This window comes from Stegostoma tigrinum, chromosome 44 (genome assembly GCF_030684315.1).
Source record: "Stegostoma tigrinum isolate sSteTig4 chromosome 44, sSteTig4.hap1, whole genome shotgun sequence".
In the NCBI taxonomy this organism is placed as follows: Eukaryota; Metazoa; Chordata; class Chondrichthyes; order Orectolobiformes; family Stegostomatidae; genus Stegostoma; species Stegostoma tigrinum.
Genome location: NC_081397.1, coordinates 12,533,431 through 12,552,769, shown reverse-complemented (window position 1 = coordinate 12,552,769; position 19,339 = coordinate 12,533,431). Strand labels below are relative to the sequence as shown.

Here is a 19,339-nt window from a genome sequence, read left to right as displayed (position 1 = left end):
CTAGCCTTTGTCTGAAGGGAATGAGCAGTAAATGGTCATGTTTTACATGGCCACCATCCTGCTCTTTCATCGGAGAGAGACAGTACGTGAAGGAGAACTGGGTGGTGTTTTAACTTGTTTGAGAGTCACCATGCTTCAGGAGAGGGGAGAGGTTCAGAAGGAGCATCCTTCAGGGTAGCCTCAGCTGGTGTGGGAATTGTACCCATGCTGTTGGCAAGGGTTGGCATGTCATGTATTACAAAAACTAGCCATCTAGCCAACTGAGCTATCTGGAACTATCAGCATACAACAGCTAAAACCCAAATGGACGTTATCTGTATGGCTCACTCTTGTCGTTTTCATGTATAACAACAGGGCGAGTGATGCAAAGGCTGATAAGATTAAGGCGGCCTGCTGAAGATGTTGCAATGACCTGCATCCTAAAAAAACTGACCCTCTGTGTGATTGACCTGAATGCAAATTGCAGGCTTTAGCCAGAGCGAGGTTTCTAAATGCGATCTCCTGAAGTTTCTGGGCTGATTGAGGAAGACAATTTATTAAGCATTGCACCAATATAAAAACACAGCCATGCTTTTGAAAGATTCAGTTACATCTTTAATGTTGACAGCCTTCAATTTGTCCAAATTGAATCGTCAATGTCTCCAAAGAGTTCCTTCTCAACTTGGTCTGTTTTATTTTCAGGCAGCAGTGTTGGTTTCTCCTCGAATGGGAAGAAGGTATGTTACATTTTAAGCCTAAATAGACCATAGCTATTTCCACAGGAAGTGCAGGTAGATTTATAACTTACATCTGCGCAGTAAAACATTAACTATTGGTTCACATCAGACTGATCACAGGAAACACCTTAGAAAGTAGGAGCAGGAGTCGGCCATTCAGCCCTTCCAGGCTGCTCTCCCATTCAATATTCTGGCCCTGACTGCTTTCTGAGGGAGAGAATCCCACAAGGTCCTTACATTTCGCGTCATTTCAGTCCTTACCCATCTCCTTTAGACTGCAACCCCCTGGTTCTTGACTTCCTCCCAGTCATTGGGAATATCCTTCCTGCGTTTGCCCCGTTTAGTCCTGTTAGAATTTTACATATTTCCATGAGATTCTACCCTTATTCTCCTAAACTGCAGTGAATATAATCCTAGCCAATCCAGTCTGTCTTCATGTGTCAATCCTGCCATCCCAGGAATCAGTCTGTGAAACCTTCACTGCACTCCCTCCATAGCCAGGACATCCTTTCTCAGATAAGGAGACCCCAAACTGCACACACAACACTCCAGGGTTTGGTCTCAGCCTGCACAATTGCAGCAAGACATCCCGGCTCCTGGGCTCGAGCCCTCTCGCTTGAAGGCCGGCATCTCATTTGCCTCCTTCACCACCCGCTGCTCCTGAGATACTCACTTTCAGCGATTGGTGTACGGGGGACACGCAGGTCTCATTGCACCTCCCCCACTCCCAATCCATCACCGTTTGGATAATCACCACCTTCCTGTTTTTGCTCTCAGTTGGATAACCTCATGCTGATCTACATTAGCTGCCACTTACTGAATTGTCCAAATCACACTGAAGCATCTCTGTAGCCTCCTTCACAGGTCTCCTCCCCCCGAGCTTTGTGCCTGCCTTTAAACACAGTGGGAAATATCCAACAATGCTTTATCAATGGAGTAGGTCACTCACTGTTTCACATTCCACTTCCAGTGCCTGGGGATAAGTGAGTTTCAAACTTGTGGCATTACTGGTGTTGGTGTTCCAGTTACTCCTGTACAGAATTGAAACATCACTGACCGTGACATTAAATAGTTGCCAGTTCATTGTCATTCACACCCAATTGGTAGCTACAGTATGTAGCATCTACAAGATACACGACTGAAATTTCCCAAAGATCCCCAGACAGCACCTTCCTAACCAACAACCACATCCATCCAGAAGGACACGGGCAGCAGATACATGGCAACACCACCCCTTGTGTGTTCCCCTCCAAGCCGCTCACCATCCCAACTTAGAAATACATTGGCTGTTCTTTCAGTGTCACTGGGTGAAAATCCTGGAGTTCCCTCCTGAAGCGAATTGTGAGTCAACCAACAGGACATGAGGCTGTAGCAGCTCAAGAAGGCGGCTCAATACCACCTTCTCAAGAGGGCAGCTAGGGACAGGGCAACAAATGCTGGGCCCAGCCAGCAATGCCAATGTCCCATGAGTGAATGGAAACAAATCAAAAGCCCTTTCAGCCTTTTCTGCTCCAAGCATCGACCTGAGCCTGTCCAGCCTCACTTCACTGGTGAAATGTTCTGACCCAGGCAATATCTTGGTGAATATCCCTCTGCACCCCCTCCAGTGCAATTACATCCTTACTATAGTGCGGAGACTGGAACTGCACACAGTGCTCCATCTGCAGCCTCACCAAAGTCCTGTACAGCTCTGACATCACCTTCCCACTTTTATCATCTGTATGGCACACCTCGGGCGTGGGTGGGACTTGAACCCCAGCCTCCTGGCTCAGAGGGAGGGAGATTACCACTGCACTACCCAGATTCCTAACTTGTGGCACTGAATTTCCTGTTGGAGATTCCTGTTTTCCCCTGATATCCACTCCTACCTTTACCTACAAACGACGTCTCCCACCTCTTCACCTTCCTGCTCCCACTCGATTCCAATTCCATTCTAATATCATTCCAATTGCAGGATGCCAAGCCTGACCCCAATGATTCCTGTATCACATACGCCACACTGAACCTCAGCGAGCTCTCAGAGGAAGAAGAAAGAGCGGGTGGAAATGTTTACCAGAATATTCCACACGCTTAAGAAAGAAGAAGACAGATGAGAGGCGGGTCATTTGATTTTTATAGACTGTCTGGTTAAGAGGTACAATGTAACTCATGTGCATAGATCCCAAACTTGTGAACTTTGCGATGGAAACCATGTTTCACACATAGTTCTGCTCCACTCATTTTGAAGCTAATTTCATGTTGTTGCATCTGTTGGTCTGTTCTGGATATTGCAGGCCGTTAGTTTTGAATTTACAAAACTATTTCAGCAGCTGGTGGTCTTTGGAAATTTAATACCTGCCCCTCATTCCCTCTCATGTACATGTCTGAGGATTGAGCTTTCCAGTTGGTCCATGTTTAGAACATAGAACATAGAACATAGAACAGTACAGCACAGAACAGGCCCTTCAGCCCACAATGTTGTGCCGACCATTGATCCTCATGTATGCACCCTCAAATTTCTGTGACCATATGCATGTCCAGCAGTCTCTTAAATGACCCCAATGACCTTGCTTCCACAACTGCTGCTGGCAACGCATTCCATGCTCTCACAACTCTCTGCGTAAAGAACCTGCCTCTGACATCCCCTCTATACTTTCCACCAACCAGCTTAAAACTATGACCCCTCGTGCTAGCCATTTCTGCCGTGGGAAATAGTCTCTGGCTATCAACTGTATCTATGCCTCTCATTATCTTGTATACCTCAATTAGGTCACCTCTCCTCCTCCTTTTCTCCAATGAAAAGAGACCGAGCTCAGTCAACCTCTCTTCATAAGATAAGCCCTCCAGTCCAGGCAGCATCCTGGTAAACCTCCTCTGAACCCTCTCCAAAGCATCCACATCTTTCCTATAATAGGGCGCCCAGAACTGGACGCAGTATTCCAAGTGCGGTCTAACCAAAGTTTTATAGAGCTGCAACAAGATCTCACGACTCTTAAACTCAATCCCCCTGTTAATGAAAGCCAAAACACCAGATGCTTTCTTAACAACCCTGTCCACTTGGGTGGCCATTTTAAGGGATCTATGTATCTGCACACCAAGATCCCTCTGTTCCTCCACGCTGCCAAGAATCCTATCCTTAATCCTGTACTCAGCTTTCAAATTCGACACTCCAAAATGCATCACCTCGCATTTATCCAGGTTGAACTCCATCTGCCACCTCTCAGCCCATCTCTGCATCCTGTCAATGTCCCGCTGCAGCCTACAACAGCCCTCTACACTGTCAACGACACCTCCGACCTTTGTGTCGTCTGCAAACTTGCTGACCCATCCTTCAATTCCCTCGTCCAAGTCATTAATAAAAATTACAAACAGTAGAGGCCCAAGGACAGAGCCCTGTGGAACCCCACTCACCACTGACTTCCAGGCAGAATATTTTCCTTCTACTACCACTCGCTGTCTTCTGTTGGCCAGCCAATTCTGTATCCAAGCAGCTAAGTTCCCCTGTATCCCATTCCTCCTGACCTTCTGAATGAGCCTTCCATGGGGAACCTTATCAAATGCCTTACTGAAGTCCATATACACCACATCCACAGCTCGACCCTCATCAACCTTTCTAGTCACATCCTCAAAAAACTCGATAAGGTTTGTAAGGCATGACCTACCCCTCACAAAGTTTAAGGGGAGGAATACATCATCTGCCACCTTCTGCTCATGGAACAGGAATCACCCCCGTTCTGCCCAACTTTGAACAGGAATAGTCAGAAGGATCTGACAGGTGGGTGATATAAAAACACAGAAACCATCCAGTTTCAATGGTTGCATTCCAGGGCGAAAGAGACCTGGGGTATGGGGTTTGAACGAGCAACTTCTGGCCCCACAGAAGGAACACACACTGAGCTGCAAGCCACTGAACAAACTGGATAGAAAAGGCATGGCTGAAATGGAGTCTGTACGGAGAAAACTAGATTTCCCAATGATCCGTAACCCCTGCTGGACACCTCAACTCGGCTTTCTGAGATTCCAAAACCCATTGTGGGAACTGGAATGTGGGGGATTTCTCTCCGCTGCAGGTATTTTGGAAACGTCACATTGTCAGGACGGAGGATCACACACCTCCAGAGCGGAAGGCTTGACCTTTGAATGGGGAAGCGATGGCCTCATGGGATTATCGCGGAACTGTTAATCCTGATGTTCCAGTGATGTTCTGGGGACCCGAGTTCAAATCCTGCAACACAGATGGTGCAATTTAAATTCATCAAAATTCTGTAATTGAGAGTTTGATGGTGACTGTGAATCAATTGTTGGGAAACCCCATCTGGTTCACTCACGTGGTTTAGGGAAGGAAACTGCTATCCTTACCTGGTCTGGCCTTCATGTGACTCCAGACCCACAGCAAAGTGGTTGATTTTTAACAGCCCCCTGGACAGCTAAGGATGGGCAACAAATGCTGGCCTGGCCAGCAATGCCCTCATCCCATGAATTAAAAAATGTCGGCTTTTTAGTCCCGACATACAGACACTCTCGCTGCAGCACAAAAGGGTTTGGGTTGATGTAAGTACAGGCTTGGTAGAAGACATTAAGATTTTAACATTGACGCCGTCTGGATCTGACAATTGCTGGTCACCAAGAAAGGAGCAGCGCAGGTCCGATTGGAAACTGGTGAACACCATCAGGGACAACACCAGCGCGAGGGCCAAAGGTTCTGGTCAATAGGTACCAGGTACCGTTGAATGGAACAGCAGGACTGTGCTGATGAATTGTTCACATTAGAGCCAGTAAGGATGGTGACTGACTTATTGCTATTTTTTAATCATGATGACCCGTCGTTCAGGCGAAGGATGTGGGGCATTGCTGGTAAAGACAGCATTTGTGCCCCTCATCATAGAGCCATAGGGGCTATTTCTGTGCTCTGTGACTCTTCGGCCTAACTCGTCCATGCCAACCTGGTTTCCTAAACTGACCCAGCCCTGTTTACCTGTGTTTGAACCATATCCCTTCCAACCTTTCCTATCCATGTATCTGCCAAAATTTCTTTCAAATATTTATAATTTTACCCACCTCCACCACTTCCCCTGACAGCTCATTCCATATACCCACCACTATCTGTGCGAAAGATTTGCCCCTCAGGCCCCTTCTAAATCTTTCCCTTCTCACCTTAACCCTTTGCCCTCTACGTTTGGACTCTCCAACCCTGGGGTTAAAGACCTTGGCTTTCACCTTATCTATGTCCCTCATGATTTTTAAAACCTTCAAAGGGCCACCCCTCAGCCTCTGATGCTCTGGATAAACCAGCCTATCCTTGTAGCCCAAACTCTCCATTCCTGACAACATGGTTATGTTCATTTTTTTCACCCTTTCCAGTTCAACAACATCCTTCCTGTAGCAACATTACCAGAACTGTACACAATGCTACAAGAATATCCTTATCAATGCCTTGTACAGCCACAACATGATGTTCCAACTCCTGTCCTCCGTGCTGCTTTCCCGAACCATCACCATTTCGATAATAATCTGCATTTCTGTTTTCTTATTTCTCCCAAAGTGGTCGCCTCACATCAATCCACATCAAACTGCATCAGCCGTGCATTTGCCCACTCACTCAACTTAACCCAATCGCATGGAAGCATCTCTGCATCCTCCTTCACAGCTCCCCCTCCCTCTGAACCCTGTGTTGAGATGGAAAACTAAATGAAAACACAATGGGCCCGGTATTTATGAAGCAGTGGGAAGTATTGTTCATGGATGGTGTACATTGGGATGGGTTTAATCTATCGCTGTGCTATTGCAAATGTAATTTCTTGATGATATTTGCTTTTGTACACAACAATTCTGCCTTTGGTGATGAATAAAATTGTAACACACAACAAATTGCTGGATTTGTTTTTTAAAAATCAAGGTGCGTTGGTGGAGCCCCCGGTGATCCAATGTGAGGCAGGTATCAGAGACCGAACTTGGGGATTACTGTCAGGGATGGGAAGGTGATGCAAGGTGCAGTGAGCAAACACGTCAGCCGCAGTCTCCCCTGGGTCACCAGCATCGCCCCTTCCATCCGTGGCTCATGTGTGGGTGGGGAGGGAGATGGGAGGGTGCGGGATGGAGGGTGAGATATCGTGATAGGGAGGGGTAGAGGGTAAGGGAAGGAGTATGTGTGAGAGAAAATGTTTGAGGAAAGTTTATGTCAATGAGCGTCTGAGATGGTTTGTGAGATTAAATGTGCGCGTAGGATGTTTTGTGTGACTGTGCGTGAATGTGTGTGAGAGTGTGTGTGTGTGCGAGAGAGAGCAAGAGTGTGTTGTGAATGTGTTTTTCTGTGAGAATTAGAGTTTAAGAGGCTGTGTGTGGCTGAGTGTGAGTTTGTCTGAAATTGTGTGTGAGATAATGTGAGTTTGTACAAGAGTGGGAGCATAAACTGTGAGTGCATGTGAATGAGTAAGGGAATGTAAGAGAGAGATTATGACAGTTGTGAGTGTGTGTGGGTGTGTGATATTCAATGTAATTTTGTGAATGAATTTGTTTGAGCAATCATGTGTTTGTGTGAATGCAAGCTGGTGTGACTGTGTGTCAGACCGTGTGTGTGCGCACGCACCTGTGAAGGACGTGTGTGTGAAATTGTTCCTGTGTGTATGTGTCCGTAAGACTGTGTGTGAATATCTGACCATGTAAGTGTGTGCGTGTCTTTGTGCGCGTGCGGTGCGTGAGAGGGAGAATAGCGAGAAAAGGGACTGAATTGTCGGGGTGGGGGTTAGTCAAGGAGGATGGAGTTGGGGTGAGACTGAGAGGAAATGGGAGGTGCAGCATAGAGTGAGGGGAAGGCTGGTGTGAGTGTGTGTGAGAGTCTGACTGTGCGTGTGAATCTACATGCATGAGCGTGTGTGTGTGTGCGTCTGTGAGAGAGAGAGTGTGTGATTGCGCACATTTTTCACAATGAGGCAGTGAGCTGGGAAGGGAGTTTGGGCACTCTGTATCATCCGGATCTGGGAGATCAAGAGCTGATCTCAATGCAATTTTGAAAACCGTGAGAACAATGGACAGGTTGGGGTTTGGTGATGGGGGTCAATGCAGCCTGATTCTTAAGCATTGCTGAAGAAGGGTCTAGGCCCGAAACATCAGTCTTCCTGCTTGTCTGATGCTGGTTGGCTGCTGTGTTCATCCAGCTCGACACGTTGTTATCTCAGATTCTCCAGCATCTGCAGTACCTCCTATCTCTCCCTATTCCCTCATCCCATTTTCCCAGCAGTTGGCCCATAGCCTTTGAATCACAAGTGCACATCTGAATCCTTCTTCAATGTGATGAGGATTTCTGCCTCTCCCACCCTCACAGGCAGTGAGTACCAGATTCCCCAGCACTCTCTGAGTGAAAACCTTTTACCTCACATCCCCCTTTAAATCTCCAAACTCTTCCTTTCAATGAAACACGCCCTCTCTCTCGCTCTCTGTGACACACACACACACACGCACACACACAAGACATTCACTGAGCCATGCCCTCCCCTTTTGCTGAAGATACAGCCGAGACAGACAAACGGGAGGCTGGAAGGACAAGCCAGGCAGCATGTGGAGGAAAGGAGCAGTCAACATTTCTGATATTAGCCTTCTTCAGGCCGATAGCCACAGGAAATAAGGGGAAACCTGGGAGTTCTGCTGAAAAAAAGAACTGATCCGCCATGCAGTCAACAATTAAACTGCCCGAATACAGCAAACAGAGGGCTAAAGTAACAGCCACGTGCAATAAATTGCAAGACAGTCGTAAACAGATTAGCTTTTTTTTTAAAAAAGTCGATTCAAGGGTGAATGCATTTGTTTTCAATGTAAACACAAAAGGAGAATTGATTACAGTGAGGGACAGAGGACGGTCAGAAAGAGGAAATAAATAAGGCAGATTTGTGGTAATTGCTGATTTTACAGAGGGATAGAGCTATCATAGCTTGTTCCTCAGGGAGTGCATATCGCCCACTGAGTGGGAATGGCATAAAATCTGCCCACTGGGGATCTCCAATCACACCATGGCACACTGTAACTCTGTCTGATGTTATGGTATGTTAGGAACGCCCTCAAAACCAGCTGTACTTCACAAAGGGACAGAGATTCTCAACTGCTTGAGGATTTCAGATGAAAACTATTTCTTACAATCCAGGTTAAAATTTTTCAGAGATAGTAGAACTAAAAATGCTGGAGAATCTGAGATAACAAGATGTAGAGCTGGATAAACACAGCAGGCCCAGCAGTATCAGAAGAGCAGGAAGGCTGACATTCCGGGACGAGATCCTTCTTCAGAAGAAGGGTTTAGATGAAACATTGGGTCGAGGCCCGAAACGTCAGCCTTCAATGTGAGATAAACGTTGGGAAATTTTTCTAAAGAAAACCATACAAGACACAGCTGGGATACGGTGAGCAGTTTTGTGGCCTCGTATCTAAGGAAGGAGAGTCTAGCATTGGAGGCAGGTTCAAAGAAGGTTCACTCGGCTGATCCCGAGTATGGAGGGAGTGTCTGATGAGGGAGAGATTGAGTCTGTTGGGCCTATCCTCATTGGAGTTTATAGGAATGAGAGGAGGCCTCATTGAAGATCCTTTGAGGAATTTGACCGGGAGCCATTGCCCCTCGTGTGGGAGAATTTGGGACCAGAGGGGCATCATGTCTTAATAGGCGTTCGTCCATTGAAGATGGAGATGAGGGATTTCTTCTTCTGAGGGGAGTGAATCTGTGGAATTCTTTACCACAGAGGGCTGTCACTGCCGGGTCATTCAGTATATTCAAGTTTGAGAGAGATTTTCAATCAGGAAGGAGAAGCAATGGTTATGGGGCAAGGGGTGGAAGAGCAGCAAAGTAGAGTTAAGAATGAGCAGTTCAGCCACAATCATGGTTGAAAGGTGGAGCAGCCAGGTGGGCTGAATGGCCTACTTCTGATCCTCTGGTCATATGTACACCATTCCCAAGCAATGTAGTCTCATTGTCCTGTGTTTCCTTTCTGACAGTGATGCAATGTTATTTTGAAATGTGTTAGCCATATCTTTCCTCTATGCTTGAACAACAGAGGACACCATTTCACCAGGAGTCGGGGCACTGGTGTCTGAAGCAAGGAACACAGCTTGTAAAGTTGCAAAAGCAATACAGTGCAGGGTTCTGGAGATCTGAAACCAACACAGAAAGCACTGGGGCAACTCAACCGGTCTGACAGCATCTGTCAGGGAGTCGGAGATCGGGGCCGTGGGGCAGAGAGAGAGAGAGAGAGAGAGAGAGAGAGAGAGAGAGAGAGAGAGAGAGAGAGAGTGATTGAGTTAGTATTTTGAGTTTGTCGACTCTGCATCCGTTCTCATGCCTTTCTGACAAGTGTTTATGTCAGATAAGGACCGACAGATGAGGTTTAGTTCCTTTTCTTGTGTGTTCCAGTTGCAGGCAGTCCATTCGACTTGTCTCTGGGTGTTTAGTATAATTTTCTGTTCTGTCTAGCACAAGGTCATCCCACAGAAGCCACTAGAGCTTCCCCCCCGACCCCATGCCAGAAGGTTTAGAGCTGCAGACCGATCTGCAGAAGCTGGACCCTCATCTCCCCCTTTAGATTGTCTCCCTGGGGTGGGGAGTTGGTCCCTCAAGATCATGTGCGTTTTGGAAAGGCTGTGCACAAGTAGGTCGTGTTTATCCAGCTTATTGATGAGAGTCAAAGGGAAGGGATAACTGGAGGCAATTCATTCTCTTTGGTGGATCCATTGGCAAGATTGATCATGAGAAATCCTTAAATGACCAAAACAGAAATGCATTAAATGCTATGGACAGGATATTATTAAACTGGAAAGATTGACAAGGATGTTCCTGGGAATGGAGGGTTTCAGTTGTAGGGAGGGGCTAATTAGGCTGGGACTTTTTTCCCCCCAAGAGAGTGGAGGTTGCTGGGTGATCTTACAGAGGTCAACAAAATCATGAAAGAGATAAGGTGAATAGCCAAGCTCAAATGCAGGCAAATGGTAGTAGGATAGATTAGAAAACCTGGCTGGCATGGACAGGTTGGGCTGAAGGGTCTGTTCCTGCTGTATAACTGTTTAATGTGTTCCTTTTACTTGCTGCAGTTAAAGGGAGTAAATTGTGAGGAAAGGGGGAGGTGGGGAGAAATTAGTTTGTAATGCTCTCAGGGAGATGGATGGTCACAGATTACAAATTACACCACTGGCAGATGGACCGAGGGGCGTCATTCTCTGCTCCTATTTATTTTCTTTTTCAGGAATGTCAGAGGTGAAATTGATTGAATTCCCAAAGTATTTTCCCTCCCAGACAGAAAGAGGTTGACTTTACATGTGGACCCGTGCGATGCATGTGAAGGTGTTTTCCATGTTTACTTTCTGTCAGTGGTTGTTACATATGTATATATAAATGAAACATCGTGTGCATTTATCTCCCAGATTATTCACATACGACTGAGATGCCAGGACCGGGCTGTTAGGAGGGGCTAAAATAATTCAAACTGATTCGCACGCTCGAGCCTGCAATTAAGATTTCTGGAAGCGAGGGGGAGAGAGAGATGGGAGGGAGAGAGAGGGAGAGAGAGGGAGAGAGAGGGAGAGAGAGATATAGAGGGAGATATAGAGAGATGATGACAGGACTGAGAGATGGAGTCACATTCAATGTTTTGGGCCCAATCACTTGCTGTGGCAGAGAATCCCACATGCTCCCCACTTTCTGGGTGAAGACATTTTTCCTCATCTCACTCCTACCTTGTCCCCTTTACACCATCACCCCCTGGTTCTGGACTGCCCCATCGTGACTGGGAACATCCTTTATTGTTAGTCGGAATAGTCTGGATGGATCGAAAAGACTCTCCAGTACTGTGAGACTCTGTTGTATTAAAGTGTACATTCCTGATCACATGCCACCATTCAGATTTCATTTTTGCATCCATCAGTCAGACCATTGATAATAGGAGTTGGGACGTCATGTTGCCATTGTACAGGACATTGGTCTGGCCACTTTTAGATTACTGTGTATAATTCTGGTACCTTAGGAAAAGGAAGGATATTATTAAATTGGACAGGGTGCAAAAGGGATTTGCAGGCCAATGAGACTAGTTTATTGTGGGAAGCCCAGTTGGCATGGACAAGTTATGCCAAAGGGCCTGTTTCTGTTCTGTACGATTCTATGACTTTATTGTGAGATGCCCCAAACTTTCGAAATGAGCAAATTGACCAGGCATTTCAATTCAATGAAACTTCATTCCCAGGACCCTCCCTTATCACCACACTGTTTCTTACTCCCACTTACTCCTCTATTCTCTGTCACAAAGTATTACCCAGCTCCATCCTGATATTCTGGGCTCAGCTTTCCAGTTGGACGTTAGTCCCTGCCGCCCCTCACCGGCTACGGTACTTCGAAAGCAAACGTACAAACTTGGGGCAAAAAGCATGATGTATCTCTTTGACAAACAAAAATCCTGCCCCAAAACCTGTGGCTACAGGAATTCAACCAGTAGATTTCTCTCCATAAGCAAATAACACATGATCGGGGGAGTTGGGGCGGGGCATTTTCCAGAGTTTATAATTGAAACTGAGAGCATTTACAGATGTTTGGCAAATTCTGTTTAAAAAAAAAACAGCAGTAAGAACTGCTTCGTATTTGGATGGCCATGATACGTTGCAAAAGTTAGGCTGCAAACGTTCCGTTAAATGGTTACACACAAAGTGTTATCGAGGTTTAAACCTCTTTTCCTCAAACACAGCAGTGGCTGGATCAGTGATAATGGGAACTGCAGATGCTGGAGAATCCAAGATAATGAAACGTGAGGCTGGATGAACACAGCAGGCCAAGCAGCATCTCAGGAGCACAAAAGCTGACGTTTCAGGCCTAGACACTGGATCAGTTGTTAGTTTCCAATCTGACAGATTTTTGTTCGGCTGAGATAATAAGGGGATGGGGCTAAAGGCAAGTTAATGGTGTGAAGGCACAGGCTGAAAGGTGGAACAGGCTCAATGGGAGACATGGTGGCTCAGTGGTTAGCGCTGCTGCTGCACAGTGTGAGGGATCCAGCTTCGATTTTAGCCTCAGGTGACTGTTCGTGTGAAGTTTGCACATTTTCCCTGTGATGGTGTGGGTTTCCTCCAGGTGCTCCTGTTTCCTGGCACGGTCCAATGGATGTGCAGGTTAGAGATGCCCCTTCTCCCCAACCTTTAAGAAAAGCCATTCCTCCTCATCTCCATTTTCAATCTGCCCCAACCCCTTATCTTGACTTGATGACATTTCATTCTAGATTTCCTCAATGGTGTTTGACTCTTGGTTAGAACACATCTCTCTGGAAATTGCATTCAATGTGTGAGATTGAATCTGCTATCACTGTGGCTAGGATATTCTTTGCTCTGACAGTGTAACATACCTGGTGGTTGTTGTAAGATGCTGGTCACAATTGGCTTTGTACTAAGGAAACACTAAATTGTCCTGGTCCTTCAAGTATTGGCCTGGAGGAAGAAGGAATACCTCCTGTAAACTAACATCAGTTGAGATTGATCACATTGATATTGCCAATGTAACATTCAGTTAATTATGCATTAGGATTGTTTGTTTCGAGCTATATATTTGAACAGAACCATGGTCTGATTCTACTCCTAGCCAGAGCTGCTCCTTGTCTATTTTTTTTTCTTAAAATTCGAATACCCGGTTGAGTGAGATCCAAAAGCTAACCAACACTGATACAGGTGCATGAGTGGGACTACATGCTGCAAGTGGTTATATGGATATGTGAGTTTCGTTATCCATCTATATCTGTCAGCTCCCACTTGTTGAATGCGTGAGTGTAGTTACAAATATGTACCTGTCAGTATATGCTGTGTTAATTTTGTTTTCATAAATTCACATGTAGCGAGAGACAGTGAAATGCTCTGTTTACGAGCAGTACAGGCCGATCACAGTCAGCAAGGATGTACAGATCAAAACAACTTAGACAGGCATGCAGGTTACATTTCACAGGGTGCGCACTCGGAGAGATCAACATTAACAAGATCATCATTATTTGAGGCGAAAGAGTCCATTCATCAATTTAATAATGGGCAGGAAGAAGCTGCCCATGAACCTGCTCGGGCTTCTGTATCTTCTGCCTGATTCAAGAGGTTGTAGGAGATTAGTCATCCCTGGAACATCTACAGAACAAAACCACCTACATCAGACTCCTGCTCATTGAATGCGGAGCTGTAGTCAACACCGTTATCCTGTGCAGACTGATCTCAAAACTCTGTGACCTTGGTCTCGGCTACACCCACTGCAACTGGATCCTCAAATTTCTAACCCATAGACTGCAATCAGTGAAGACAGACAACTGCATCTCCTCTACAATAACACACAACACTGGGGGCCACCCGCCAAGGATGCAACCTCAGGCCCCTACTGTACACCCAAAACTGTGGGGCCAATTTCCAAATGAACACTATCTACAAGTTTGCTGATGACACCATCATAGTGGGACACATATGGAACAACCAGGAGTCAAAACCCAGAAGGGAGATAGAGGGCTTGATGACATGGTGCAGTGAAGGCGACTTCTCTCTCAATGTTGGAAAAACTAAAGAACTGACCATTGGCTTCAGAAAGAATGGGGGAGCCTCTTCCACCTCTTCCGCCCCGCGTCCCCGACCCCGCACCCACCCCCGCCCCCCACACCCCACCCCCCACCCCCCATCCCCCCACTCGTCCGCCCCCCCCCGCCCCACCCACCACCGCACCCGCCCCCCCCGCACGCGCGCCCCCCCCGCCGCACCCGCCCCCCGCCCGCACCCGCCGCGCCCCCCCCGCCCTGCCCCGCGCCCCCCCCCGCCCCCCGGCCAATGGGGAGGCACGACACACACTATGCGCCAAAAATACGTCAAAACGTCATAGTGGGTGACTATGCAATCTCGTTAGAGAGTCATTATGCTGAAGGTGTGAGATGGCAAACGAAACCATATCACACATCTCAGGATGCTGCCCATTCATAAAAAAATGCTCGGATAAAACGCCGTAACAAGATTGCTGACTAGCTGCATAAACATGTCAGTAAGTACGTACGGCTGGACATCGTATGTGGAGCCCAGACTGTTTGACAAAAACGGCTCCCTATGGAAACCCGATCTCATATTTAGAAAAGACCATAAGATTGCGGTGATAGATGTCACAGTGCGGTACAAGAATGACAGTAAAGCACTAGAAACAGCATGGCGAGAAAAACAGGAAAAGTATAAACACCTGAATGCTGAGGTCACAGAATTGACGGGAGGCTTGGTGCCCAGATACTTTGGCTTCGTGATGGACGCATGAGGCAAGTGGCTGGATATGAATAACTGCCTCATGAAATTCCTCGGCATCGAGAGATACGATACGTTCGCCCAAAAGCATCAAGAGTCACTCTGTCACTGACACTCGAACTCTTACAAATCTTCAGTGACAAGTGAGCAAAAGCCGCATACAGTGAGGTAAGATCCTCCACCGAGACAGAAGCAGGCCCACATAATCCTTACAAATTTGCCAGTAACATCAGTAGGGCCCCGCTGATAATGACGATAACAACCAGCCTCATATAACACCAGTATCACCTGGTCCTTGGTCTGTGGTGATGCTAGAGAGTACACAAACTTCGACGAGCGATGTAAAGACTCGGAAAAGGCCCGCAACAAGGGCCATCTAGGTCCAGACCGAGACAGCGACCTTGAGATGTTACCTCCTGCCTTACATGGAGCTGAGATCGGTGACCCCTCCCAGGGGAAGGCTCACCCTGTAACGGATGATATAGATAACGGGCAGCCCACCCTATGGTTGAGATAAGCATAAACACCCAAACCTTCTACAACAAAAGTTAGAGACACGAAGCAGGGCACAAACGAAAAAACTATAAATGAGACTGGCGATGAAACAGCTGATGCAACTGCTTTCATGGAAGGAGTTGTTATCGAGCCAGTATGTGACAGAACGTCCGTCTCGGAAATCATCCACTATCCCGTCGATGGGCTGTTCTGCAAGGACTGCGACACCCTCTTCCCCACGGTGAGCCTGTTCAAGATCCATATGACTGAAGTGCACGGAATAAAGAACATCCGAACAAAATGTTCATGCTGTGATAAGGCAGGAGAATACCATTCAATAGCCTGCCATTATCCCAAATGCAAAGGAACGAAACAACCCCCAACCGGGGACTTTGCATGCAGCGTGTGTGATCAACGGTTTTCAACACAATCAGGCCTTGGTCAACATGAGAGGCACAGGCACCTGGTTCTACGGAACAAGAAACGCCTCAAACTGGCACCCAAAGTCAAGGGCAAACCTGGGAGAAACGACCGCGTATGGTCACAGGAGGTGGTGGCACTTCTGAGGGAATTGGAGGCGAGATTTGCAGGATGCAAATTTATAAACAATTCCATCGCAAGCATCCTGAAAACCAAGACACCAAAGCAAATCTCAGACAAGCACAGGCTCCTGGCAAACACCCCGACAGAGGTCCAGACGATCTGCGAGCCAACGATAAGCTCGCACGATTCTGAGGCCGAGTGTGTCCAGGAGAATTCCGATGATCAAGCCCAATGCCAAAGAGCCAGCTGAAAAACACCGGCTTCGATCCCTAAACATCGGGACGTAGATGACCAGCTTACACAAGCTGAAGAGCTCTTGAGCACAAGGAACGACCCAGACACGCTTGCCCTCGGAATCGGACTAGCGGAAAGCATTCCCGACCTACTAATGAATAGTAGGAAAAGACAGGACAAAAACATGACGCCTCAAAAAGATCGGGCCAAGAAAGACAAAAAGCCCGGTCGCAATACCAGAGCCAAAAAACGGTGGGCAGCACGTAAAGCGCTGTTTAGAGCAACACAGCGGCTTTACAAAACCAACCGGCGTCAACTCGCTCGCGAGATCATGGGGGTGCCGACCTCATCCGCTTGTCCTCTCTCAACAGAGGAATTGGAGACATGTTTCCGTGAGAAACTGTCTGCACCAAACAAGAAATCGAACATAAATAAGTACGCCCCATACACTGGCAAAGTCGATGACGGGTCCTTGATGAAACCCATAGAGGTAGAGGAGGTTGAAGCAGCCATCAAGGGGATAGGCGAGAACAGTGCCGCTGTACCAGACGGCCTGAAACTGTAGGACATAAGAACACTCCATGAGCAGGAGGAAACTCGTCTACCCCGCCTCTTCTCCTTACGGCTAAAGTCAAGCACGATCCCCGATTCACTAAAAAGAGAGTCAAACTTGTAATCTCTTCAGCCTTGAAACTACTCGACCATGTCCTGAAGCAAACCAGGTACCACAGCCACATCACCTTTCTCAGCACCTGCCTCCCAAAACCAGTCCAGCCTGTCTCTGCCTCCCGAACCTGTTCTTCCTCTCACCCATCCCTTCCTCCCACCCCAAGCTGCACCTCCATCTCCACCTACTAACCTCATCCCACCTCCTTGACCTGTCCGTCTTCCCTGGACTCACCTATCCCCTCCCTACCTCCCCACCGACACTCTCCTCTCCGCCTCCCGCTCTCTCCCTATTTATTCCAAATCCTCCCCAACCCATCCACGTCTCTGATGAAGGGTCTAGGCCCGAAACGCCAGCTTTTGTGCTCCTGAGATGCTGCTTGGCCTGCTGTGTTCATCCAGCCTCACATTTTATTATCTTAAAACAAGGAAAAATGCGTTCATACTTCAGATAATTTACTTTTAGAATACACTTATACACTTCACACCATCTCTGCCTGATTCCCCGGCCTAGTTGAATCCGTCTGTTTTCGATCTTGAAGTTACCCCGCCCCCCGAAAAAAACAAGAATAAGCGGAAGGGCGAAAGAAAAGCCCGCCGAAAGTTATTCTCTGCACAGATTGAATTTAATTCACATCTCCACCCGGATATAATGATAAAAGTATCACACAACTTTCTTTCTCGTTGAGCGCATTACTGCTTTAAACAATATTTTACAATCGCTCTCCCTATTGCACAAGATCAACAATATTTCTACTTTTGCGATGCCAGTCCGGCAGCTGTTCTGCTTTTATCTCGGTTCACTTGGAAATTTTCCCGCCGACAGCAGAAAGCCTCATTTATAGCTTTCTGCAAAACCAGATAGAACCCGCGGGGAGATTTTAAAAATGAAACAAAATTCCTCTGCGTGGAAACCGTAGGAAAATACCGGCGCCAAATCATCAACCGTTTTCTTTGCGGTTTAAAAAGCCCGCCAACATGGGCAATACGAGGAAGAGGTTTTACAAGTATTTTTGCATTAATGGTCACGATTTAATTTCCTTTCAGTTAAAAATGTTCACTTCACATAATCTCTCTCTGTCACTTCCTAAGCAACACCGTTTTCAGAAAACATTGTAAAATAGCCCTCACTTATTGTGCTGGATCAGTCTTTCCGGTCGGTCTCCGTTCATTTTGAAAGTGTCTCACCGACAGCAGAAAGCCCCACACACTGCAAACTGAAAAAAAATCGGATAAATTCCCTGACAGATTTGGAAATTGAAAAAGGAATCGCACGACATTTCTATTAATGGGACTCAAATAAGAGATCATAATTTTTCATTGCCACGGGTGAAATCCAGCGTTCATACCCTATTGGGGCAAATTTGAAAAAACCCAACATGTAGGATATAGGGGGAAAAGTTTCACAAAGAGGAATAAACAGTTTAATTTTTCTTTGAATTTAATTCACTTTCACATTACAAGTGAACGCTGATGTATTTATAAAAACTTACACATCGTTTATTTTTCGGGGTGAGCGGGTTAAAACTGGAAACGACAGTGTGAAGTTGCTCTCCTTTATCCTCCTTGAACACAGTTTCACACTTGCGACTGCAATCCTGGCTCTGGCTTTATCTCAGTGCATTTTGAAAGCCTCTCACCGACAGCTGAAATCCTCAATGACAAGTATCCCCCAACATCTGTTCGTGGGACTCGAGCAGTTAGTTTTCTTTCCAGGGGGTGAAATTCCTGATCAAGGGGTAAATAATAACTGGAACACATAGGAGTTGTTGAAAAAAAAAATGACTGACTGACGATGAATGTGTTTTCTGTACAGGGAGGGAGGAGAGACTGGGTGGGAAGGCAACCGAAAGTAACCGACAGAGGGACAGGGACCGCACGGTAATGTTTAGAACGTTTGTGTAAACAAAGATAAAGATTAGGGACATTAATTATAGATACCGAGAATCATTTACAAACGAAAAATGGTTCAACTGCTTCATTGAAATTGTGGGTGGCTCTGAAAAGTGCCGTTGGGTTTTGGATGTGTTTTTCTAAGCACAATGTGGGGTCTCACTTAGAGCTGGTGTACTTGGTCACCGCCTTTGTACCCTCCGACACGGCGTGCTTGGCCAGCTCCCCGGGCAGCAGCAGCCGCACCGCGGTCTGGATCTCCCGGGAGCTGATGGTGCTGCGCTTGTTGTAATGGGCCAGGCGGGAAGCCTCCCCCGCGATACGCTCGAAAATGTCGTTGACGAACGAGTTCATCGCCTTGGAGGAGATGCCGGTGTCGGGGTGAACCTGCTTCATCACTTTGTTGATGTAGAAACTTTCTTTCCTGGACATTCTCCGCTACTTGCCGCCTTTCGCCGGCGCCCTCTTCACCACTTTCTTCGCGCCCTTCTTGGCAACTTGTCCTTTCTTCTCCTCCACCATCGCTGCGCTCACTGTCAGACACAGAATAAGGGAAAGCGGGC

At 46.9% G+C, this 19,339-nt stretch overlaps 2 protein-coding genes across 2 annotated transcripts in view; both read right to left on the bottom strand.

Moving 5' to 3' along the window:
• LOC132207190 (histone H3-like) overlaps positions 1–19,339 on the bottom strand; it is a 913,943-nt gene that overhangs the window by 327,508 nt on the left and 567,096 nt on the right. The window lies entirely within an intron of this gene.
• Positions 18,307–19,208, bottom strand: LOC132207235 (histone H2B type 1-B-like). The gene has a single exon (XM_059642464.1). It carries the CDS (start codon positions 19,206–19,208, stop codon positions 18,936–18,938), a length of 273 nt encoding a protein of 90 aa, XP_059498447.1. The 3' UTR covers positions 18,307–18,935.